Here is a 27,722-nt window from a genome sequence, read left to right as displayed (position 1 = left end):
AGTAATGTTCATAACTTAACAGTTCTCAACTACTCATAAACAAATGTCAAATATACAATGCAAAACAATTAGTCACAATATTCTATCTCACCATTTGATATTTGACACTCACCTATCACTGTGGGATAACTTGCTGATACTGTTGCTTTCTTCTGACACAGAGCTATAAAATTGATATAAAATTTGTTTTGAAGTCGGGGAAATTTTAAATCTTGGACAATTACATGACTATTTGAATAACATTCTTCAAAGAAACAAAATCATTCAAATAAATGAAATATGAAATGTCTCATCCCAACAACAAAAATGAAATTAAAAACAAAGAAACAAAGCAGGTCCTGTCTCGATATCAACCACTTGCTTTGTTGCTTGACGACTCATCCTCATTTTGCTTTTATTCAAGTATTATTATTATAAGCCCACATTTTCCCAGGTGGGTCCTCTTTTTCTATGGCTTTCCTAATTCCTCAGGTCAAATTAAGTCAGAACCATAAAGATGAATTTTTGAATCAGTTAATTTTCTGTATGTTTCTAGATATTTTTTTTATCTCTCTCATAACACATATTTATGTTTTTTCTAACTATCAGTTCTTGGAAGGTAAAACTAGAGGCAAATACTTCTGTGGGAAAATACAGCAAATTTTGAAAAAGAGGCTTAAATATTTTTGTAACTGATTAAAATAATATGTTGATTTTCACTTATTAATTTGGTATAACCAAATACAAATCTCCTATGTTATAGGATTATAGACCTTAATTTTAAGTACATAGATATTGAATCACTTGCCCAAGATACCACGGTTTTTACATGTAAGATGTAGAACTTGAAAACAGGTTTTTGAAGCTAAATGCAAGTTTCTTTCTCCTACACAATGCTGTCTCCTAGCTCCTAAATTACATGTAATTTCTAGTTAAGAAAGGGCTTTACAAATTGGCAATATCAAAGTTTTGGAAAATTAAGATAGTGGAAGCAGGTTCATAAATGTTGTCTCTGTTTGAGAAAAGTGTCCTAATAAAGATGTTTACCACTGGTCTGAGAATCTGTACTAATACATTTATTTTCGGAAAGTTCCTTTAAAATACAGTGTCACCTATTTTCATGAAACCAGTGGACAACTGGATGTCTATATTCTTTGGGGTGAATATAACTATTTATTTAGACAGAAAAAATATATACTAACTAATTTCTATTAGTTAATTCTTCATATATTTTCATAATATGTAAAAGGCAATAAATATCATAGTATAAAGAGCATGAGCTTGGGACCAAGAAAGACCTAGGTTGAAATCCTGACTTGCTCACTTATTTATTGCTGTGTTGTGATGGGTAAGCTATTTACCCTCTTGGAGCTGCATCTGAAAGTGGGGCAGTAAGTTTACTATGAGATTTGAATGAGACAATTATATAGAGAACTTAGAACAAAGTGTCACAATATACAGCAATACTAAGAAGATTGTGACTATGATTATTGCTAGCATTAAAGTTGATTGTTTCTAAAATTATAAATCAGCCCCTATATAACTTGAAGTCAAATGAGAATAAAGGATTTATGCACTCCTTCAGATCTTTTTTTGGTCTTGGTCTGCTCAACATATTTATCAAAAACTTAGATGAAAATACAGACAGCAAACACCATATCTCTAGAAGTCACATCCTGAGGACGGAGAGCCAATGCAAAAGATTATAGAATAAAATGCTTACAGAATCAAGCAGCCTGGAACTTGAGGCCAAAACAATCAAGTAACATTAATGGGATTATTTATAAATCCTTACATTTAGGCTCAAGTAATCAATTCTACAAATACAGAATTTAAAAGCCTGGCTTACTATAAATTTCACTAAAAACAAACAAGGGATTTTTGGTGGTTGTATATTCAAAACCATAATCAAATTTGTGGTGTTCTTGCAAATGAATAGCCCTCCAGTATCTTGCATTAGTCAAATTACATCTGGAGTCTTGTTTTCAGTATTATAACTCACAGTTTTTAAGGCAGATATTAATGAATTCATAAACATTCAGAAGAGTATAACTGGGGTGTTGAAACATCATAAAAATTATCCACATCATTACTAATATCAAACTCATATTTATTTAGAGTGTTTATTACATTTGCCAGGCACTGTGCTAAACTATTTACCCTCATTTAATCTTCACAGCAACCATATGAAATAGTTCTATTCTTCCACCCATTGCACAAGGAGCAAGCTGAGACTTAAAGTGTTAAAGGAATTTGCTTGAAGTCATAGAACTAGTAAATGATAAAGTAAATTTGTGAATTTACAAGATACACTTCTGGCCATTATCTCAATGCATATTTACTGAATGCGTCCAATAATGTGGACCAGAGAGCACAATATTCCAGATTAGGAAACTGAAGCTCAGAAATACTATATTTCCTGTTCAACTTCATACCACGAGTGAGTAGCAGGATGTTAAACACACAAACACACAGAAACACAGGCAAATGTAAGGCCCACAAGAGCAGATATCTCTCTGCTTTGATCACTGCTATCTCCTAGTGCCTAGAACAGTGACTGACATACAACAGGTGAAAATAAATATTTGTTGAAGAATTGAAGACTCTCAAATTCAAGGATAAAAAAGTATACACAAACACACATAGATACCTCTCACTTTCAGTTTCTTCTCTGTAGCATAAATCTCTTAATTTATTCTGCTTTAATAAAACAGCAGCAGTAGTAATCATGATCACAGGTAGGGAAACGTATAAAATGACTTGAAGCCAGTTTTTCTGAGAAGTGGCATATCTTCCCTCAAGAAAAACCTTCGCTTGAATAGAAAACATTAGTCACCTTAAAATCAATTTCAAATTATGTCAGAGATTTTATTAACCAAATGAAAAGGTGAAAAGGATATCATTACAACATTATTCCCAAACACTTAAGCATTTATATTTAGAGGTAAACATTTGTTAAATAAACATTTAGGATTTAAAAACTAAACGAACATATGAAATGGGATTTTAATGGTGCATTACTGATGTTCTGAGTTCTCAGCTTTTTAATATATGGTGATTTCTTTGATTGAGGATGATTATAATACTTGGAAACATTTCTTCAATTCCTTTCCAATTAACTTTCTCCAAAGCTCAAACATGTATATCACAGAGGGTGCTCGGATTGCATCTATATACGAGAATTAAATCTAGGAAATGTGAGATTTAGTTTCTTTTGCATTACTACAATTTCTTTCTAAAAATTAAAAATTAGCAGTCACTAATTAATATAATTATTGAGCTAAATTCTTTCTTCAAATATGCAGCAAAGGAAAACTGTTGAAATGACTCCAAAATCATTTTATAGAATACACAGCTAAGCCCAGTTTTGACTTATTTCTCACTGACTAGCACTACTATCTAAATTTGCATAATCAGTTCTTATATATTCTCAGCTGATATCTTTATTTATTCCTGCTTATCTAACCTCTGTGTCTCCTCTGCATCCACCTTTCTGAGTACACCAGCCACCTTTCTGAATTTCTAATGCGTCAAGTGCTACTTCTTCATTATTTGTTGGCACAACTTACTTTACTAGCTATGGCTTGCTGGTCTGTATAACACTTGTTTTCCAAATGAAACTACAGAAGAGTTGACAGTAAGAAAATCCTCAGGTACACTCCTCAGGTACACTTATTGACTAGCAATGAAGCACAATATACCCATCTTATGACTGCCCCAGCATTTCTTCCACTTTTCCCATATGAAGTTTCAAGTGTTTCAAGGTAAAAGAAATATTCTCTTTTCCAGTGTGCTTTTCCCAGGAACTTGAGGTTTCCTATATCTCTGGGATGAGGATCAAATTATATATGTAATAAGAAAGCTGGAGAGTCAGATGAAAACATAGGGCTTTCTGGCCATTTACAGCAGATTGGCTCCAAGCTACTTGTATAGTCTTTTGGGTAATCATGAGTTATCTGTAAATGAATATAATACATGTGCAGGTGGCCAGGTAAGCATGAGAAGGATTTCCAGTTGCTAGAAAAATTGGTCTTCTTTCTCCTACACTGCCTAGTTTTAACAACAGCTAGAAAACAGTATTTTCTAACTCTCCTTTCAGCTTGGTGTTCTCAGTGCAATTAACTATTATGTGTCTCCATTTTCCACTGGTTAGGACTTGTCCCCAGCAATCTGCCTCAAGGCTTTTTCAACTTAATTCCAAAGATGCCTGGGGGAACTATGCAGTTATAAAACCTATTCATGGCAGTGCTGAGAGGGAAATTTAAAACTTGAAATGCTTATGTTGAAAAGGAATAATTATTTCAAATCAGGGATATCTAACTTTACCTTGGAGGATCTAGAAAAAATAGAACAAACTAAACCCAAATCAAGCAGCAGGAAGGAAATTCAATTGGAGATAAATTTAAAAAAGAACAAAAACAAAAACAAAAAGAAAATCAACAAAACCAAAGTTAGTTATTTGAAAAGATCAGTAAAATCAACAATCTTTAACTAAACTGACTAAGAAAAAAATAAGAATGGAAATAATCAAATCAGAAAAGAAAGAAGATATTACTATTGACAACACAAAAATGAAAAGGATTATAAAAGTAAACTATAAACTGTATAACTAACAAATTGGATAACCTAGATGAAAAGAACAAATTCCTAGGAACACACAGACTACCTACCCTGATTCAAGAATAAATAGAAGATATTACCTGACCAAGAATGAGTAAAGAGATTGAATCAGTAATCAAAAACCTCCCAATAAAGAAAAGCCCAGGAATAGCCAGCGTCATTGGTGAATTTTACCAAATATTCTAAGAAGAATTAATATGAAATTACCCAAACTCTTCCAAAATATTGAAGAAGAGGGAATAATTCCTAACTCATTCCATGAGGCCAGCATCACCCTAATACCAAGCCAGATAAAGATACCATAATAAAAAAATTACATATGAATATCCCTCATGAATAGATGTAAAAATTATGACAGAAATACTAAAAACTGAATCCAACAGCACCATGTCAAGAGGGACCTATTCCAGGTGTCCAAGGTTGTTTCACCATATGAAAAGCAATTAATGTAATTCACCACATTAATTGAATGAAGGGGAAAATAAAAACACGTTTACCTCAGTTAATGCAGAAAAGGCATTTGACAAAATCCAGCAACAATTCTTGAATAAAAACATTTAGAAAACTAGGAATAGAAGGAAACATCTTCAACCTGAGAAAAGGCATATAGGAAAACCCCATAGCTAACTTCATAGTCAGTGATGAAGCATGGAAAGCTTTTCCTCTAAGTTCAGGAACAAGACAAGGATGAGCACTGCCACCACAGTTATTCAATATTGTACTGGAAGTTCTGGCCAAAGCAGTTAGGCAAGATAAAGGAATAAAAGGCATTCAAACTGAAAAAGAAGCAGTATTTTCCCTATTTGCAGATGACAAGATCCTACATATATAGAAAATCCTGAAAATTTGATGACAAAGCTATAAGAGCTAATAAACAAATTCAACAAAGTGTTGGGGTACAGGATTAACAAACAAAAATCTGAAACATTTCTGTACACTGATAATGAGTAGTCTGAGTGGAAATCAAGAAAATAAATTCCATTTGCAACAGCAACTAAAGAATCAAATATCTAGGCATAAATTTAACCAATGTAAAAGGGTGCAAAGGACATGTATACAGAAATCTAGAAAACATTGGTAAGAGAAATCAAAGACCTAAATAAATGGAAGGGCATCTGTGGTTAATGAACTGGAATACTAAATTTTGTTAGGTATCAATTCTACCCAAGCTATTTACATATTCAACACAATGCCAATCAGAATTCCAACAACCTTCTTTGCACAAATGGAATAGACAATCATCAAATATATTTGCAAAGGTGAAGGGCCCCAAATATTCAAAACCATCTTGATAAAGAACAAAGTTGTAGGGCTCACACCTCTTGATTTTTAAATTTATTACAAAGCTACAGTAATCACACCAGCATGGAACTGGCATAAGGACAGATGCATAGACCAATGAAATCAAACCAAGAATTCAAGAATAAATCCTCATATCTATGGCCAGTTGATTTTTGACAAGGCTGCCAAGTCCACCCAATGGGGAAAGAACAGTGTCTTCAACAAATGTTGCAGGGAAACTATATACACAAATGTAAAAGAATTAAGGTGCATCTTACCTCATATAATGTGCAAAATGGATCAAAGACCTAAACATAAGGACCAAAACTATAAAACTCCTAGAAGAAGACATAGGGATGCAGCTTTAGGACCTTGTGTTAGGCAATGTTTTCTTAGACTTTACACCAAAAGCACAAGTGCCAAAAAAATTAAATTAAATTAAATTAAAAAAAGATAAATGAGACTTCATCAAAATTTAAAACATTTTTTTATCAAAAGACTTCATCATGAAAGAAAATAGGAATGGGAGAATGCAAAATGGGAGAAAGTATTTGGAAACCACACATCTGATAAGGGTTTAATATTCAGAATATATAAACAAATCCTACATACAACAAATAGACAAATAACCCAATTAAAAACTGGGAAAAATAACTGACATTACTAAAAAGAAGATACACAAATGGCCAAAAAGCACATGGAAACACGCTCAACATCATTAGCCAGTAGGGAAATGTAAACCAAAATCACAATGAGATACCATTTTACACCCTACAGAATGGGTACTATTACAAATTTTGAAAATAATTGTTGGAGAGAAGGCAGAGAAATAGGAACACTCACTCATTGTTAGTGGGAATGTAAAATAGTGCACCTCCTATGGAAAATGGTTTGATATGTCCTCAGAGAGGTAAGTATAGAATCAACATTTGATCCCACAATCCACATCTGGGTAATATGCAAAAGAATCGAAAGCAGGTACTTGAACAGATATGTGCACCTCAATGTTCATACCAGCATTATTTACAATAGCCAAGAGATGGAAGCAAGCAAAATTTCCATTAACAAATAAATGAGTGAATAAAATGTGGCAAATACCCACAATGTAATAGTATTCAGCCATAAATAGGAATGAAGTTTTGATGCATATCTGTCAGTATTTGATTCATATATTTTGGGACTTTGCTGTTAGTGCACATATATAATTGTTATATCTTCTTGTTGAATTGTCCCCTTTATCATATATAACAACCATCTTTGTTCCTCATAACTGTTTTTAAGTCTGTTTTATCTGATATTAGTATAGCTACCCCAGCTCTCTTTTGGTTACTACTTGCATGCAATATTATTTTCCATCCTTTCACTTTCAACCTAATTGTATCTTTGAATTTAAGGTGAATCTCTTACAGACAGCATGTAGTTGGATCATGCTTTTTTATCCATTCTGCCAATCTCTATCTATTGGCTGGGGAGTTTAAGCCATTTACATTTCAAGTCTCTACTGACAATATTGGACTTTCTTTGGCCATTTTGCTGTTTAGCCTTTGCAAGTCATTACTTTTCTTCCCCTTCTCTTCTACTAATGCCTACTCTTATATTTATTTGACTTACTGTGTTGCACCATATTGAGTGCCTTCTCATTTCTATCCTAATAAATTTTTCATCTACTTTCCTTGTGTTACCATGAATTTAAAATTTAACATCCTAAATATGTAACAGTCTTACTTGCTTTTATACCAACTTAACTTCAATAGCATTCACAAACAGTTTTTCTATACCCCTCTGTCCCCCCACCATTTTTTAAAAACTATTTTTATGTTCCTTTCAGTCACCAGCAAGCTAGCCAGGGGCTGGACATCACAGCGGACTGCCACACGAGTGGGTGATGGGCACAGGTAGCTGCTGTGCGGAGAGAGGAAGTTACTGTTCTTTACCATAATTTATCAGCCTCTTCTTTCCACTCTTCCCTGGATGCTGTACAGCATTCTTCTGGCCTCCAGAGTTTCAAAATAGTTATTTCAGATAGTTCCTACCTGTTTAAAAGTTGTTTTGGTGGAAGGACTGAATCCTGTTGCTCCCAACTCCACCATCTTCCCACAATCCCTCTACAAATATGCTTCTTGATTCTATAACTATTTTATTGAAACCCCAGAAAACATAACAAAAGAGACCGTTGATATCTTGTCCAAAACATAACAAAAGAGACCGTTGATATCTTGTCCAAATACAAACTAGAGTTTAGTCATTTGTCTGCATATTTAGTAGACAGTGCAAATGCAGATTTTGGCAACTTCCATTCAGTCTATAAACTTCTTACCAACTAAAAGGAAAATATATCACCTGCCAAATGTACTGCATACCTTGTATACAACACTGCTAAAGTGAGTGTGATTTGCTTACTTGTGACACAGAGACATTCATAATGAAAGCTTTAGGTTACCTTTTAGTTTCTTCAGAGTGTACAGAAGCACTTCATGAGATTTTTTTTTAACTTTATAAAATGAAAGGAGATAGCTTAATTAAACATGCACATAAAAGATGGCTATCATTGTTGTTGGCCATAGAAAATGTTAATATCTTGACCTGCCATAGAATCATATTTTTATAATATGGGACAAGAAGAATGTCCTCTAATCTGGAAATACACTGAGGATAAGAAAAGAGAACAGGCTTCTAGAAAAAAAGGAATGTATAAGTTGTTTCTCCAAAACAGTTTAAAGAGGCCATCAGGGTAGTAGAATACTGTAAGTGTAATTAACAAAAGGAGTGTGAGTGTGGTTGAAAGATGAAGGCTAGAGTTGTATATGATACCAGAGGGAAAGCTAGAGGATTAAAAATTAGGACTGTATAACTTAGCAAAACCCAGAGTGGGCATTGATGGTAGTTAATTGTATAAATATGAGAGAGTTCTTACATGAACTAGAACAAGCATATGTCACTATTCCAAGGTGTTAATAATAAGGTGTTATATGGGGAAAAATGCAATTAATGTAAAATAAGGCCCATAGTTAATAGTAACATTATAATATTCTTTCATCAATTGTCATAAAGGTATTATACCAAGGTAAGCATCAATAATCTGGGAGCATAAAGGGTATGGGATTTATTTTTTTCATGGCCTTAGAAGGTGGAGCCTGATTTCTCCTTGCTGCTTATAGTATAATGAGAGAGGAAAGAGATAAACTGAGGACTGCACTGTTAAGCACAAACAACCAGCAATTAATTGATGTTTTGGAAAATTCTGAGCCTATCCAGAGAGTGTGCTCCTGAGACTAGGTCTGGAAGCAGTTATTTGTGAACCAATACATTCCCTTTATAAAAGCCAGTCCATTTCTGGTATTTTGCATAATGGAAGCATTAGTAAACCGGAAAAGATTTTGGTGCTGCCTCCCAAGGGCTCTCAAGATGCCTGGGGAGTTGTGGGGAGCTTGGCTGCCCCATTTTTCAGCAAAAGTGTCACTGTGCCAGGTTTTAGAGAGGGTGGAGCACATTCCCCAGGGAATGGGGAGAGCCTAGCCACCACCCCACTGTTCTAAGGGGTTTGGGTCTGTTCCCTGGAGATGGCAGAGAGTCCAGCTGCCACCCAGTTGCTTGATGAGGGTAGGGCCAAAAACATGGCAATCTCTCCAATGTTTGGACTCCAACATTGAGGACTCCACACCCCAGTGATTGGAGAAAGCAGGGCTGCTGTGCAAGCCCTTGGAAATGGGGGACTGCCACTCTCTCAAGCCCTGAGGATAAAAGCATCATTCTATAGATGACTCTCAGACCTGGAAATCTAACGAAGTTTGCCCTGCAGGTTTTCGGGACTGTTAGGGTCCAGTGACCCTGTTTACCTTTCAGTTTCTCCTTATGGCAATGGGAATGTTTATCCTATGACTGTCCCTCCTTTGCATACTGGAAGCAGATAACTTGTTCTAAGTTTCAAAGGTCCACGGCTGGAGGAAAATTTTGCCTTAGGACAGACCACACCTGTAACTGATTTTGATGAGACTTTGCACAATACTGTTACTGAAATGTTTTAAGGCTTTTGTGATATTGCAATAGAATGTATTTTGGATGGAAAGAACATGTCTTTTAGGGGTCCAGAGTGGGTAGTGTGGTAGTTTGAAGCTGTCATATACCCCAGAAAATGCCATGTTCTTTTAATCCATTCCTGTGGGTGCAGACCTGTTGTGGGTAGACATATTGGTTGGGTTATTTCACTTGAGATGTGACCCACCCCATTCAAGGTGGGTCTAAATCCTTTTACTGGAGTTCTTTATGAGAGGATTAAAAAACAGAAAAATCTGAGTTTACAGAAAGAAATATCCAAAGAGAGAAAAGCCCCAGAGATGCTAAAAAAGGATGTACACAAGCTCAGAGAGGAGGCTACTGCAAACAGAAGCTGAAAGAAATGAAACCTGGGAGCAAAGGACCAGCAAATGCTGGCCATGTGCCTTGCTATCTGACAGAGGAACCCCAGATGCCAGAGGCCTTTCTTCATAGCAGGTATCATCCTGTTGATGCCTTAATTTGGATATTTTCATGGCCTTAGAAATGTAAATTTTTAATGAATAAACCCCCATTGTAAAAGCTAAAAAAAAAAAATTTACAAATGGCCAAAAAAGCACATGAGAAGATGTGCTATTAGGGAAATCCAAATCAAAACAACAATGAGAAGACACCATTTCACACCTACTAGGGTGGTGTCTTCCATTTAAAAAACGGGAAATTGCAATTGCTGGAGAAGATGCGGAGAAATAGGAACACTCATTCATTGCTGTGGCAAAGTAAAATGGTGCAGAGCTCTGGAAGATAGTTTGGTCGTTCCTCAGAAAGTTAAATATTGAATTACCTTATGACCTTGCAATCCCACTTCTAAGTATATACCTAAAAGAATTGAAAGCAGGGGCCCAAAAGATAGTTGCACATTGATGATCATAGCAGCACATCACACAACAGAATATTTTTTATCCCTAAAAACTAATGAAGTTGCTGATACATGTGACAACATAAATGAACCTTGAAGACATCATGTGGTATGAAATAAGTCAGATATAAAAGGGCAAATGTATGATCTCATTGATATGAAATAAGTAGAATAAGCAAATTCACAGAATCAGAAACTAGAATATGGGTTATCAGGGGCCAGGATGGGGATAGGGAATAAGTAGTTAATGTTTAAATTGTACAGAGTTCCTACTTGGGATGATGGAAATGTTTTGGTAATGCATGATAGTGATGGTAACACAACATTGTGAACCTAATTAACAGCACTAAAATATATATCTGAATATGGTTAAAGGGGGAAATATTAGGTTGCACATATGGTACTAGAATAAAATTTTTTCCTAAAAAATCCATAGAACTGTACAACACAGTAAACCATGAACTATAGTCAATTGTACAATTATAAAAATGTGTTTTCATCAATTGTCACAAATGTACCACACTAATGCAAGGTATTAATAATAAGGTAATTTGGGGGAACTCTGTATTTTATGATTTTTCTGTAAAGCTAAAACTAGTCTAATAAAAATTAAAAATTTTTTAAATATATAAAAAAGAGGCCATTGGGAGCCTAGAAAAGGATAAAATGACTGAACCAGAGTTGTTTAATTTTATGTGTAGTTTGTGAGAAAAAACTCACACAATGAATAATTGACTTATTTTTGGATATGACTACTAAAAATATCAAGGAAAAAAACATGACCAGAAAAGGGCAATCAAGTTAAATAGGACTTTCTCATTTCTTTATTAAAACTGTAACTTATTTGGAATTCAACTTAAATTTCACAAATTCTTACATCCCTCCCTGCTTTAAACCACTTTCTCTGAGAAAGAGACATTTACCGTATGATGACATCTAATGGGTTTCAGTGTGTGAACAAACAGCAAATATTTTAGACATGGATAACTTATAGGTGGAATTTATAGATGCAAAGGACCTGACTGACAAACAGATGGTCTATCTACCAGCTCCAGGCCATTCCGTGTGAGGCCCAATCCCTTCTGGAACCCAGGGGATATCCCCTAGTTGTTCCCAGCCTCATTCAGGCTTGCCTGATCGAATACAGTACTCAGAAATCCCAGGGGAAATAGATGTGAAAGAGTAAATTTTGGAAGATTAACTTGGAGCCCATTTATGCAGGAGAAAGACAACCAATTATGAAGTGATTAGGAATAAAATCGAGTCTCAAAGATTCTGGTGGCATTAATATAACAAGGACTACTGACACTACTTTAAACCAGAAATATATAATGACCTCCCTCTCACCCCAGCTCTTATACTCTCTTGGCACCTAGGAGGTTCCTAACTATATAGTTCCTTAACTCCCTTTTTCTCCTCCAAGCTCTTCAAACTCCAGGTGGCCTCATCACCACAAAGTAAAACATTCCAAACCAAGAGATCTCAAGTGCAACCTCAGTGCATTACTCATCCATTCCAAATGATCAACCCCCCCTTACTATCTTCCACTGCTTGTCCTCCAATCCTCTCCCAGCCCTTAAAAAGCTGACTGTTCTTTGTTTCAATGGAGTTGTACTCAACTCTCTCTCCTCCTATAGAAACCCCCCAAATAAAGTCATCCTTGTCTGTTTAACAATGCCTGGTGCAGTTTTTTCTTTGACAATACCAACCACTTTTAATCGGATGTCCATCATCAATACTTCCAAACTCTCCTTTCAGTGGTCTGCAGTCAGGAGGAGCAAAGTTCTTTTGACAATGGCAATGGCCTAGATTATTGCAAGTCTGGAATAATCAGAAAATAGCACAATTCCTTATGTACAAACATGGCTTTTGAAAGAGACCAATGAATATTCTACACTTAGTCAACAGATTAGCTCATTCTGGATGATTTATTATAACTGACAAATTTGTGAATTTTTCACAAGTTATCCCTTGAAACTGTTCATACTGGGAAAGTATATCTATCTTCTATTGAAAATAAAAGAAAAATGTCTAAATTCTGTCAACTCCCCCCAAAGACAGACCCAAATACTTAGCAATTACCAGTAACATGCCACTAATTATTATGTACTTGGTAGTTTGCTAGAACAGCCCCAAACTCTAAATTAACTAACAGGACTAGCAAGAAAATTCTAATGACCTTCATCCGCCTGTTTCTGTCTTGTCTTTGAAAAAATAAGATTGTTTTGCTTACATGGTTACGCATCACTTTTGGTCCTTACAACACATCCACCCCATATATTAATTAACATTTTAAATGTTTCTACTTTATTGTCTCTAATAAATAGATCAGCAGATTTGCTAAGAAAAGGAGATTGATGCTATAAACTATAGACTGTTAAATGACATAAAATAGCTTGAAAATGGTAAATCAAAATAATCATTTAAAGCAGTCTTTTAAATCCCTAAATTGCTTATTGTATTTCTCAAAGCATGATGCTTAAAATGAAAATTGCAGTTGCTTACTCCATGCAAATTGCAAGTTACAGCAGGATTGCACTGAGTCAAATCGATCTCATGCCGAACCTCCACACACCGAAATTTTTTACAATACTAAAATAAAGCAAAAAGAAGTGAAATATAGTCAAACAATCAGATGGTGTACATGGATTATACATTATAACATTTCCAGAAAATCCCAGAATTTATACTACCCAGGATTAGCATAAAAAATCCTATGGGTATACAATGAAAGAAAAAAAATAATAATTGGAGGCGGGGCAAGATGGCAGACTGGTGAGCTGTATGTTTTAGTTACTCCTCCAGGAAAGTAGGTAAAAAGCCAGGAACTGCGTGGACTGGACACCACAGAGCAATCTGTCTTTGGGCATACTTCATACAACACTCATGAAAACGTGGAACTGCTGAGATCAGCGAAATCTGTAAGTTTTTGCGGCCAGGGGACCCGCGCCCCTCCCTGCCAGGCTCAGTCCCGGGGGAGGAGGGGCTGTCAGCTCCAGGAAGGAGAAGGGAGAATTGCAGTGGCTGCTCTTACCGGAAACTCATTCTACTGATTCAAACTCCAACCATAGATAGACTGAGGCCAGACACCAGAGACTCTGAGAGCAGCCAGCCCAGCAGAGAGGAGACAGGCATAGAAAAAAAACAACACGAAAAACTCCAAAATAAAAGCAGAGGATTTTTGGAGTTCTGGTGAACACAGAAAGGGGAAGGGCGGAGATCAGGCCTTGAGGCGCATATGCAAATCCCGAAGCAAGGCTGATCTCTCTGCCCTGGGCACTTTTCCTTAATGGCCCTGGTTGCTTTGTCTATTAGCATTTCAATAACCCATTAGATCTCTGAGGAGGGCCGTTTTTTTTTTTTTTTTTTTTTTTTTAAATCCTTTTTGCTTTTTCTAAAACAATTACTCTAAGAAGCTCAATACAGAAAGCTTCAAAGAATTGAAATTTGGGCACGTCAAGTCAAGAGCAGAACTAAGAGAGCTCTGAGACAAAAGGCAATAATCCAGTGGCTGAGAAAATTCACTAAACAACACAACTTCCCAAGAAAAGGGGGGTGTCCGCTCACAGCCACCATCCTGGTGGACAGGAAACACTCCTGCCCATCGCCAGCCCCATAGCCCAGAGCTGCCCCAGACAACCCAGTGTGACGGAAGTGCTTCAAATAACAGGCACACACCACAAAACTGGGCGTGGACATTAGCCTTCCCTGCAACCTCAGCTGAATGTCCCAGAGCTGGGAAGGGGGAGCAGTGTGAATTAACAGAGCCCCATTCAGCCATCATTTGAGCAGACTGGGAGCCTCCCAACACAGCCCAGCAGCCCAGAACTGCCCTGGGGGGACGGCACTCACCTGCGACATAGCACAGTCATCCCTCAACAGAGGACCCGGGGTGCACAGCCTGGAAGAGGGGCCCACTTGCAAGTCTCAGGAGCCATACGCCAATACCAAAGACTTGTGGGTCAGTGGCAGAGACAAACTGTGGCAGGACTGAACTGAAGGATTAGACTATTGCAGTAGCTTTAAAACTCTAGGATCATCAGGGAGATTTGATTGTTAGGGCCACCCCGCCTCCCCGACTGCCCAGAAACACACCCCACATACAGGGCAGGCAACACCAACTACACACGCAAGCTTGGGACACCAATTGGGCCCCACAAGTCTCACTCCCCCACTCACCAAAAAGGCTAAGCAGGGGAGATCTGGCTTGTGGAGAACAGGTGGCTCGTGGACGCCACCTGCTGGTTAGTTAGAGAAAGTGTACTCCACGAAGCTGTAGATCTGATAAATTAGAGATAAGGACTTCAACTGGTCTACAAACCCTAAAAGAACCCTATCAAGGTCAGCAAATGCCACGAGGCCAAAAACAACAGAAAATTATAAAGCATATGAAAAAACCAGACGATATGGATAACCCAAGCCCAAGCACCCAAATCAAAAGACCAGAAGAGACACACCTAGAGCAGCTACTCAAAGAACTAAAGATGAACAATGAGACCCTAGTACGGGATATGAAGGAAATCAAGAAGACCCTAGAAGAGCATAAAGAAGACATTGCAAGACTAAATAAAAAAATGGATGATCTTATGGAAATTAAAGAAACTGTTGACCAAATTAAAAAGATTCTGGACACTCATAGTACAAGACTAGAGGAAGTTGAACAACGAATCAGTGACCTGGAAGATGACAGAATGGAAAATGAAAGCATAAAAGAAAGAATGGGGAAAAAAATTGAAAAACTCGAAATGGACCTCAGGGATATGATAGATAATATGAAACGTCCGAATATAAGACTCATTGGTGTCCCAGAAGGGGAAGAAAAGGGTAAAGGTCTAGGAAGAGTATTCAAAGAAATTGTTGGGGAAAACTTCCCAAATCTTCTAAACAACATAAATACACAAATCATAAATGCTCAGCGAACTCCAAATAGAATAAATCCAAAAAAAACCCACTCCAAGACATATACTGATCACACTGTCAAACATAGAAGAGAAGGAGCAAGTTCTGAAAGCAGCAAGAGAAAAGCAATTCACCACATACAAAGGAAACAGCATAAGACTAAGTAGTGACTACTCAGCAGCCACCATGGAGGCGAGAAGGCAGTGGCACGATATATTTAAAATTCTGAGTGAGAGGAATTTCCAGCCAAGAATACTTTATCCAGCAAAGCTCTCCTTCAAATTTGAGGGAGAGCTTAAATTTTTCACAGACAAAGAAATGCTGAGAGAATTTGCTAACAAGAGACCTGCCCTACTGGAGATACTAAAGGGAGCCCTACAGACAGAGAAACAAAGACAGGACAGAGAGACTTGGAGAAAGGTTCAGTACTAAAGAGATTCGGTATGGGTACAATAAAGGATATTAATAGAGAGAGGGAAAAATATGGCAAACATAATCCAAAGGATAAGATGGCCGATTCAAGAAATGCCTTCACGGTTTTAACGTTGAATGTAAATGGATTAAACTCCCCAATTAAAAGATATAGATTCGCAGAATGGATCAAAAAAAATGAACCATCAATATGTTGCATACAAGAGACTCATCTTAGACACAGGGACACAAAGAAACTGAAAGTGAAAGGATGGAAAAAAATATTTCATGCAAGCTACAGCCAAAAGAAAGCAGGTGTAGCAATATTAATCTCAGATAAAATAGACTTCAAATGCAGGGATGTTTTGAGAGACAAAGAAGGCCACTACATACTAATAAAAGGGGCAATTCAGCAAGAAGAAATAACAATCGTAAATGTCTATGCACCCAATCAAGGTGCCACAAAATACATGAGAGAAACATTGGCAAAACTAAAGGAAGCAATTGATGTTTCCACAATAATTGTGGGAGACTTCAACACATCACTCTCTCCTATAGATAGATCAACCAGACAGAAGACCAATAAGGAAATTGAAAACCTAAACAATCTGATAAATGAATTAGATTTAACAGACATCTACAGGACATTACATCCCAAATCAACAGGATACACATACTTTTCTAGTGCTCACGGAACTTTCTCCAGAATAGATCATATGCTGGGACATAAAACAAGCCTCAATAAATTTAAAAAGATTGAAATTATTCAAAGCACATTCTCCGACCACAATGGAATACAATTAGAAGTCAATAACCATCAGAGACTTAGAAAATTCACAAATACCTGGAGGTTAAACAACACACTCCTAAACAATCAGTGGGTTAAAGAAGAAATAGCAAGAGAAATTGCTAAATATATAGAGACGAATGAAAATGAGAACACAACATACCAAAACCTATGGGATGCAGCAAAAGCAGTGCTAAGGGGGAAATTTATAGCACTAAACGCATACATTAAAAAGGAAGAAAGAGCCAAAATCAAAGAACTAATGGATCAACTGAAGAAGCTAGAAAATGAACAGCAAACCAATCCTAAACCAAGTACAAGAAAAGAAATAACAAGGATTAAAGCAGAAATAAATGACATAGAGAGCAAAAAAACAATAGAAAGGATAAATATCACCAAAAGTTGGTTCTTTGAGAAGATCAACAAGATTGACAAGCCCCTAGCTAGACTGACAAAATCAAAAAGAGAGAAGACCCATATAAACAAAATAATGAATGAAAAAGGTGACATAACTGCAGATCCTGAAGAAATTAAAAAAATTATAAGAGGATATTATGAACAACTGTATGGCAACAAACTGGATAATGTAGAAGAAATGGACAATTTCCTGGAAACATATGAACAACCTAGACTGACCAGAGAAGAAATAGAAGACCTCAACCAACCCATCACAAGCAAAGAGATCCAATCAGTCATCAAAAATCTTCCCACAAATAAATGCCCAGGGCCAGATGGCTTCACAGGGGAATTCTACCAAACTTTCCAGAAAGAACTGACACCAATCTTACTCAAACTCTTTCAAAACATTGAAAAAAATGGAACACTACCTAATTCATTTTATGAAGCTAACATCAATCTAATACCAAAACCAGGCAAAGATGCTACAAAAAAGGAAAACTACCGGCCAATCTCCCTAATGAATATAGATGCAAAAATCCTCAACAAAATACTTGCAAATCGAATCCAAAGACACATTAAAAAAATCATACACCATGACCAAGTGGGGTTCATTCCAGGCATGCAAGGATGGTTCAACATAAGAAAAACAATCAATGTATTACAACACATTAAAAACTCGAAAGGGAAAAATCAATTGATCATCTCAATAGATGCTGAAAAAGCATTTGACAAAATCCAACATCCATTTTTGATAAAAACACTTCAAAAGGTAGGAATTGAAGGAAACTTCCTCAACATGATAAAGAGCATATATGAAAAACCCACAGCCAGCATAGTACTCAATGGTGAGAGACTGAAAGCCTTCCCTCTAAGATCAGGAACAAGACAAGGATGCCCGCTGTCACCACTGTTATTCAACATTGTGCTGGAAGTGCTAGCCAGGGCAATCCGGCAAGACAAAGAAATAAAAGGCATCCAAATTGGAAAAGAAGAAGTAAAACTGTCATTGTTTGCAGATGATATGATCTTATATCTAGAAAACCCTGAGAAATCAACGATACACCTACTAGAGCTAATAAACAAATTTAGCAAAGTAGCGGGATACAAGATTAATGCACATAAGTCAGTAATGTTTCTATATGCTAGAAATGAAGAAACGGAAGAGACACTCAAGAAAAAGATACCATTTTCAATAGCAACTAAAAAAATCAAGTACCTAGGAATAAACTTAACCAAAGATGTAAAAGACCTATACAAAGAAAACTACATAACTCTACTAAAAGAAATAGAAGGGGACCTTAAAAGATGGAAAAATATTCCATGTTCATGGATAGGAAGGCTAAATGTCATTAAGATGTCAATTCTACCCAAACTCATCTACAGATTCAATGCAATCCCAATCAAAATTCCAACAACCTACTTTGCAGACTTGGAAAAGCTAGTTATCAAATTTATTTGGAAAGGGAAGATGCCTCGAATTGCTAAAGACACTTTAAAAAAGAAAAACGAAGTGGGAGGACTTACACTCCCTGACTTTGAAGCTTATTATAAAGCCACAGTTGCCAAAACAGCATGGTACTGGCACAAAGATAGACATATAGATCAATGGAATCGAATTGAGAATTCAGAGATAGACCCTCAGATCTATGGCCGACTGATCTTTGATAAGGCCCCCAAAGTCACCGAACTGAGCCATAATGGTCTTTTCAACAAATGGGGCTGGGAGAGTTGGATATCCATATCCAAAAGAATGAAAGAGGACCCCTACCTCACCCCCTACACAAAAATTAACTCAAAATGGACCAAAGATCTCAATATAAAAGAAAGTACCATTAAACTCCTAGAAGATAATGTAGGAAAACATCTTCAAGACCTTGTATTAGGAGGCCACTTCCTAGACTTTACACCCAAAGCACAAGCAACAAAAGAGAAAATAGATAAATGGGAACTCCTCAATCTTAGAAGTTTCTGCACCTCAAAGGAATTTCTCAAAAAGGTAAAGAGGCAGCCAACTCAATGGGAAAAAATTTTTGGAAACCATGTATCTGACAAAAGACTGATATCTTGCATATACAAAGAAATCCTACAACTCAATAACAATAGTACAGACAGCCCAATTATAAAATGGGCAAAAGATATGAAAAGACAGTTCTCTGAAGAGGAAACACAAATGGCCAAGAAACACATGAAAAAATGTTCAGCTTCACTAGCTATTAGAGAGATGCAAATTAAGACCACAATGAGATACCATCTAACACCGGTTAGAATGGCTGCCATTAAACAAACAGGAAACTACAAATGCTGGAGGGGATGTGGAGAAATTGGAACTCTTATTCATTGTTGGTGGGACTGTATAATGGTTCAGCCACTCTGGAAGTCAGTCTGGCAGTTCCTTAGAAAACTAGAGATAGAGCTACCATTCGATCCAGCGATTGCACTTCTCGGGATATACCCGGAAGATCGGAAAGCAGTGACACGAACAGATATCTGCACGCCAATGTTCATAGCAGCATTATTCACAATTGCCAAGAGATGGAAACAACCCAAATGTCCATCAACAGATGAGTGGATAAATAAAATGTGGTATATACACACGATGGAATACTACGCGGCAGTAAGAAGGAATGATCTGGTGAAACATATGACAACATGGATGAACCTTGAAGACATAATGCTGAGCGAAATAAGCCAGGCACAAAAAGAGAAATATTATATGCTACCACTAATGTGAACTTTGAAAATGTAAAACAAATGGTTTATAATGTAGAATGTAGGGGAACTAGCAGTAGAGAGCAATTAAGGAAGGGGGAACAATAATCCAAGAAGAACAGATAAGCTATTTAACGTTCTGGGGATGCCCAGAAATGACTATGGTCTGTTAATTTCTGATGGATGTAGTAGGAACAAGTTCACTGAAATGTTGCTATAGTATGTAACTTTCTTGGGGTAAAGTAGGAACATGTTGGAAGTTAAGCAGTTATCTTAGGTTAGTTGTCTTTTTCTTACTCCCTTGCTATGGTCTCTTTGAAATGTTCTTTTATTGTATGTTTGTTTTCTTTTTAACTTTTTTTTCATACAGTTGATTTGAAAAAAAGAAGGGAAAGTTAAAAAAAAAAAAAAAGAAAAAAGACAAACAAGGAAAAAAACAAAAACAAAAAAAAAAAAAACGATGTAGTGCCCCCTTGAGGAGCCTGTGGAGAATGTAGGGGTATTCGCCTACTCCACCTCCATGGTTGCTAACATGACCACAGACATAGGGGACTGGTGGTTTGATGGGTTGAGCCCTCTACCATAAGTTTTACCCTTGGGAAGACGGTTGCTGCAAAGGAGAGGCTAGGCCTCCCTGTATTTGTGCCTAAGAGTCTCCTCCTGAATGCCTCTTTGTTGCTCAGATGTGGCCCTCTCTCTCTGGCTAAGCCAACTTGAAAGGTGAAATCACTGCCCTCCCCCCTACGTGGGATCAGACACCCAGGGAAGTGAATCTCCCTGGCAACGTGGAATATGACTCCCGGGGAGGAATGTAGACCCGGCATCGTGGGATGGAGAACATCTTCTTGACCAAAAGGGGGATGTGAAAGGAAATGAAATAAGCTTCAGTGGCAGAGAGATTCCAAAACGAGCCGAGAGATCACTCTGGTGGGCACTCTTACGCACACTTTAGACAACCTTTTTTAGGTTCTAAAGAATTGGGGTAGCTGGTGGTGGATACCTGAAACTATTAAACTACAACCCAGAACCCATGAATCTCGAAGACAGTTGTATAAAAATGTAGCTTATGAGGGGTGACAGTGGGATTGGGAATGCCATAAGGACCAAACTCCACTTTGTCTAGTTTATGGATCGATGTGTAGAAAAGTAGGGGAAGCAAACAAACAGACAAAGGTACCTAGTGTTCTTTTTTACTTCAATTGCTCTTTTTCACTCTAATTATTATTCTTGTTATTTTTGTGTGTGTGCTAATGAAGGTGTCAGGGATTGATTTAGGTGATGAATGTACAACTATGTAATGGTACTGTAAACAATCGAAAGTACAATTTGTTTTGTATGACTGCGTGGTATGTGAATATATCTCAATAAAATGATGATTAAAAAAAAAAAAAAAAATAATAATAATTGTAACTACATTCAAATAAATGTAAAATAACGGGTATACAATGAAAGAAAAAAATTATAATTGTGACTACATTGCAATAAATGTGAAATAACCTATGTTTATATTGTAAAGATGTAATCATATGTAAAGAACTGCAAGTTTTATTTTCTTGCCACCTAGCACCAGAAATACTCTTAAGGAAAGAAAATTATCTGGAAAAATAATTTGATTAGTACTTCAGGTTCAAGAAGGACCTGGGGAACATTTTAAAAAAGCCCATGCCTCAGCTTCACCTGAGACGACATCAAAATATCTGGGGCAGAGTCCAGGTGGTTATCAGGAACATCCAGTGTTGAGAACTACTGGGAGGAAGGGGTAGATACTGAAATCAAGGGTATGAGCAGCAAAAGAAGAGAGTTTACTGTTCTGTGTGAAAAATAAAAATGAGGAGAAAGGGAGAAGAAAGGAGAATTGATAAATTATATGAGATAGCAGGACAATGAGAGACTTCCAATGGTAAAATGGCTAACTAGTAAAAGAAATGTTTAATGTGTGAATTTACATTGTTCTAATTTATGGCATTATGTTATCTGACATTTTGCATTTACCCCAAAATTTTCAGCAAATTCAATAGTTTGTGAGAGGGCTCTGTACATGGTGGGAATTTTGTCTTTGGGTTGACAATGACTGGGTATGCAAACGAGGAGCAGGCCTCTGAAATAGAGATGTGGACCAATTCTATTTACATATCAAGAAGGAGAGAGGCCTCAGGTCATATTTTATTCCATAAATTTCAAAATGAGGAAGATGTGACAGATACTCTGGCTATTTTCATGTGCTGTTATTAAAATATTATTATATAGATGAGGGGTAAGATGGCAGCATAGAGAAATGTGGAATTTAGTTAGTACCCTGGAGCAACCAACAAACAACCAGGAACAACTAGTAAATAATCTGAAACAACTGCTGACGGACAACTGTGACTGTCCACACATCAAACACCAACCTGGATTGGGTGGAATGGCTGAGATTGCAGCATGTAAACTGTAAATAAAAACTGCAGAACTGTGCCAGCACCCCCCCTCCCCCAGTGGCAGGCTGAGCAGCAAGACCTCACTGTGGGAGACAGTAGCATTCCCGGAGCAAGTGAATATAAGAGCCTCAATTGGGATACAGTTGAGATATTGTATCAATTAAAGATTTTCTAATAAGTATGATAAATCAACTCAAAAACCAAGTCAATGAGTTCAGGGAAGATATGACAAAAGAGATGAAGGCTATAAGAAAAACACTGGGCAAATATAAGTTAGAAATCAAACATTTGAAAAAACAACTGGCAGAATCTAAGGATTGAACCTAAGTAGGACACTATATATTAATAAAAGGGGCAATCCACCTAGAGGAAATAACAATCTTAAATATTTATGCTCCTAACCACACTGCCTGAAAATACATAAGGCAAACAATGACCAAACTGAAGGTAGAAATAGACATCTCCATGATAATAGTTGGAAACTTCAATACTCCACTCTCATCAATAGGTAGAACATCTAGATAGAAGATCAATAAACAAATAACTTGAATAATTGATAAATGAAGTAGACACAACAGAGATACACACAATATTTCACCTTAAAACAGGGATATATATTCTTCTCAAGGGCACATGGATTGCTTTCCAGGATAGACCACGTGTTGGGTCATCAAACAAGACTTAATTTAAAATGGTTGAAATTATACAAAGCATCCTCTCTGACCATAACGGAATGGAAATTAATAACAGGCAGAGAACTGAAAATCCAAAAATATACAGAAGCTAAATTAACACACTCATAAGCAATCAATGAGTCAAAGAAAAACTCACAATGGAAATCAGTAAATAGCTTGAGATGAATGAAAACAAGAACATAACATATCAAAAGTCCTGGGATACAACAAAAGCAGTGCTGACAGAGAAATTTATAGCTCTAAATGCTTACATTAAAAAAGAAGAAAGAGCTAAAATCAAAGACCTAATTGCACACCTGTGAGAAGCATTACTGAGTTAATAACTACAGCATGAAAATACATGTTTTTCTTCCTCACATCATTAAAAAATCAAGACACTGTCTCTTGAACCTAGTTCCTTGCCAGTTGTCACTTCTTTCTTCTGGTTCTGGTCTTTGTTGAGTGCAATTATAGTTCAGTGTTTTGTTTCATTCGTTTTTATTGAGTTACATTTTACTGAGCATACAAGGGCATGGAGCAGAGTTTAGTGAAACTCTAAATGGTATGCTTTTCCTCAGCATCCTGACTACTTTCCTTTAAAGATCAAAGTATTTTCAAAGGGCACATGTTATTTTTTGCTGCTAATAATCCTTAAAAAAGGATCAAATACTAGTATTATATTCTACGAAAGGATCATGTTCCTTATTGCTGTAAAAGTAGAATGCAAGCAAAGTAGATGTGGAAGATAAAATTGAAGGGGAAAATCTCACAAAAAGTTTTTGAAAAGTTAAAAAATAAAATAAAATAAATAGAAGATGAAGGAAAATACCCAAGAAAAGAAGATATCCTGTAAAAAAAAAAAAAAAAAAAACATGGAATGGAGGTTACAGGGGGAATACTTTTCCAAGAAATAAAAGTTAACTTTTTTTAATAAATTAAGGAGCATTCATTTGCAAATTAAAGGACATACTGTTTATATAGCAAAATTAGTGGAGTATTCTTGAAAAAATTCAGATTACCAACTGCAAAACAAAGGAACTTCTGAAGCTTCCAGAGAATTAAGAAAGAAAAATAGAGACAATAGAAAACAAATTAGGAATTGGAACAGCATCATACATTTCAGCCAGAACCACAGATTTAGAACAGAAATTCTTTCAAAAATATACATATAATTGTTTCCAACATTTAATTACATATTTAGCCAAACTATAATTCTAATCTGAGGGTAGACTAGAGATACTAACAAGTTGTAGGCTTTCTAAAAAGTTACCATTATCCAATGCACCATTTTAAGAAGCTACTGAAGGATATTCTCTGGGAAAAAAAAAAAAAAAAAGAAGTAAACCAAAAAGAGGAAGACATAGAATTTAATAAATTGTGACTCCAACACAGAAGACTGTAGCCAAGAGAATTGCCAGGATGATTATGAACTAAAGTCCTTTGAAAAAAACCTTGAGCAACAGATTGAATTTGAATAGAGTATCAGTGGGGTACCAGTAGTTAGCTCCAAGAATAAAAAATGAAATCCTCTATTACCCAGAGTGTTTACATACATTGGTATGTGTGCTGGTTTGAATGTATTATGTCACCCAGAAAAAGCCATATTCTTTGATGCTGTCCTGTGGGGCAGACGTTTTGGTGCTGATTAGATTTGCATGGAAATGTGCCCCATCCAACTGTAGGTGATAACTCTGATGAGATATTTCCATGGAGGAGTGGCCCCACCTATTCCGGGTGGGCCTTGATCAGTGGAGCCATATAAATGAGCTGATGGGCAGAAGGAACTCAGTGCAGCTGTGAGTGACGTTTTGAAGAGGAGCTACAGCCAAAAGAGACCCTTTGAAGAAAGCACACTTGCCTTCCCAGCTAACACAGGTTTTCCGGACACCATTGGCCAGTGAAGGTACTTGATTGCTGATGTGTTACCTTGGACTCTTTATGGCCTTAAGACTGTAACTGTGTAACCAAATAAACCCTTTTTATAAAAGCCAATCCATCTCTGGTGTTTTGCATTCCAGCAGCATTAGCAAACTAGAACAGATTTTGGTACCGAGAGTGGGGTGCTGGTGCTGCTGAGTTTGCAAATACCAAACATGTTGGAACGGCTTTTTAAATAGATAAGGGGTAGATTCTGGAAGAATTGTGAGGAGCTTGATAGAAAAGGCATAACCTGGTTTGAAGAAACTGTGGAAATAGGGACTCTAAAGATACTTCTGACGAGGCCTTGAACAGAAATGATGAATGTGTTGTTGCGAACTGGAAGAAAGGTGATCCTTGTTTTAAAGTGGCAGAGAATTTGGCAAAATTGAGTCCTGGTGTTGGATGGAAGGAATAATTTGAAAGCGACAACCTGGAATACTTAACTGAGGAGATCTCCAGACCACGTGTGGAGGATGTACCCTGGCTTCTCCTTGCAGCTTATAGTAAAATGAGAGTGGAGAGACATAAACTTAGAACTGAACTCCTGTGTTCAAAGAAACCAGAAGCTTATGGCTTGGAAAATTATGAGCTTCTAGGGGGTGGAATCCCAGAAGCTACAGCCCAACGTGAGGAACCCAGCCACCATTTCAGTACAAGCCAAGATTGGAAAAGGAGTTAAGCAGAAAGGATTTGTGGAAAGTCCTATTGTCTGATGGCTTTGACCCCTGCGTGCTTCATATGAAGCCAACAGAATTTTTGTGAGACCTTTATAGACAGAGCCGTTGCCAGTCTGGACTGGAGAAGACAGACAAGCAACAAATTGAAGGAAAAATTTCTTCAAAGACAGAGCCATGAAGGTTGAGGTCTGGAGTCAAGAGGTCTCGGGCTGGGAGAGTGGAGCAGCCCACACGCATAGAAAGGGTGAGTTTGCCTTGGGGGTCGAGGCCAGGCCTTCCACCTCGATGCTCTGGAAGAGTTTTGCTACCCCAGGTCTCAAAAAGGGTGGAGCACATTCCCAGGGAGTTGGGGAACGCCTGGCTGCCACCACACTATTCTGAAGGGGTTGAGCGTGTGCCCCGGAGATGGAAGGGAATCCGGGAACTGCCCCGATGTTTGAGGAGGGTGGGGCTGAGAAGGTGGTCTCCCCAATGTGTGGATATGTTGGAGTACTCACCCAAGCATTTGGAGAGGAAAGGGCTGCCACAAAGTCCCTCAGGAAGGGTTAGACTCCCGCTCTCTCAAGCCCTAAGGATGCAACATCATTCTGTAAATGACTCTTAGACTTTGAAATCTAATGGAGTTTGTCCTGCGGGTTTTAGGAACTGTTTTGGTCCTGTGAACCCTGTTTTCCTTTCAGTTTCTCCTTATGGCAATGGGAATGTTTATCCTATGAATGTCCCTCCTTTGTATACTGAAAGCACATAACTTGTTCTAAGTTCACAGATCCACAGCTAAAGGAAAATTATGCCTTAGGACTGACCACACCTATAATTGATTTTGATGGGATCTTGTACTTAACTATTGTTACTGAAATGATTTAAGTTTTTGTGATATTGTGATGGGTTGAATGTATTTTGTATTTGGAAAGAATATGTTTTTCTGGGGTCCAAGGGGTAGAATGTGCTGATTTGAATGTATTATGTCCCCCAGAAAAAGCCATATTCTTTGATGTCATCTTGTGGGGCAGACATTTTGGTGCTGATTAGATTTGCATGGAAATGTGCCCCACCCAACTGTAGGTGATAACTCTGATGAGATATTTCCATGGAGGTGTGGCCCCACCCATTCAAGGTGGGCCTTGATCAGTGGAGCCATATAAATGAGCTGACGGGCAGAGGGAACTCAGTGCAATGCAGTGCAGCTGTGAGTGACGTTCTGAAGAGGAGCTACAGCCAAGAGAGACACTTGGAAGAAAGCACAGGAGCTGCAGATGAGAGACAGTTTGAAGACAGCTATTGAAAGCAGACTCTTGCTCCAGAGAAGCCGAGAGAGGACAAATATCCCAAGTGCAACTACGAGTGACATTTTTGAGGAACTGCAGCCTAGAGAGGAATGTCCTGGGAGAAAGCCATTCTGAAACCAGAACTTTGGAGCACACGCCAACCACATGCCTTCCCAGCTAACAGAGGTTTTCCGGACACCATTGGCCATCCTCCAGTGAAGGTTACCTGATTGCTGATGTGTTACCTTGGACACTTTATGGCCTTAAGACTGTAACTGTGTAACCAAATAAACCCCTTTTATAAAAGCCAATCCATCTCTGGTGTTTTGCATTCTGGCAGCATTAGCAAACTAGAACAGTATGAGATTTACATTCTATTGTATATTTTAAGGAAATTTGTTTAGAAACTGACTCAAAAAAAGAGACTGAGACAAAAATGTTTTCCAAGATACATGTAGCGTTGCTGTTAAAATGTTATATGATCTTATGATGAATATCTGAATTCAAAAGCTATTAGTCTACATACAAATTTTAGCACCATGCAAAGAATATTTATTCAATAATTTAAGTCATTTATTATTAAAATAATTTTTTAGATGTTGGGACTACTGGCTATGACCCAGTAAGAAGATCAGCAAATAATCCCCCCCAAAACAAATAATGATACAGAACAAAAACAACATTTTCATGCTCTGGAAATTAAAAAGGCATACGAAAGTCAGAAATGTTTATGCTGAACTTCCAGTAAGAACAGCGGGAACCTGTTGTGTTC

General features: G+C 37.2%; 1 protein-coding gene across 1 annotated transcript in view; it reads right to left on the bottom strand.

The window, feature by feature from the left end:
• LOC119516704 (disintegrin and metalloproteinase domain-containing protein 5-like) overlaps positions 1-27,722 on the bottom strand; it is a 120,155-nt gene that overhangs the window by 4,559 nt on the left and 87,874 nt on the right. Inside the window, exons 17-20 of the mRNA XM_037813128.1 lie at positions 13,298-13,384; positions 12,502-12,613; positions 2,630-2,792; positions 113-163 (exon numbers count right to left, since the gene is read on the bottom strand). Coding sequence (XP_037669056.1) covers positions 113-163; positions 2,630-2,792; positions 12,502-12,613; positions 13,298-13,384 — 413 coding nt within the window. The remainder of the gene's footprint in view (positions 1-112; positions 164-2,629; positions 2,793-12,501; positions 12,614-13,297; positions 13,385-27,722) is intronic.

The sequence above is a fragment of the Choloepus didactylus genome, chromosome 20 (genome assembly GCF_015220235.1).
Source record: "Choloepus didactylus isolate mChoDid1 chromosome 20, mChoDid1.pri, whole genome shotgun sequence".
Classification (NCBI taxonomy): domain Eukaryota; kingdom Metazoa; phylum Chordata; class Mammalia; order Pilosa; family Megalonychidae; genus Choloepus; species Choloepus didactylus.
The sequence above is the reverse complement of the archived record's forward strand: the minus strand, read 5'-3'. Positions and strand labels throughout refer to the sequence as shown.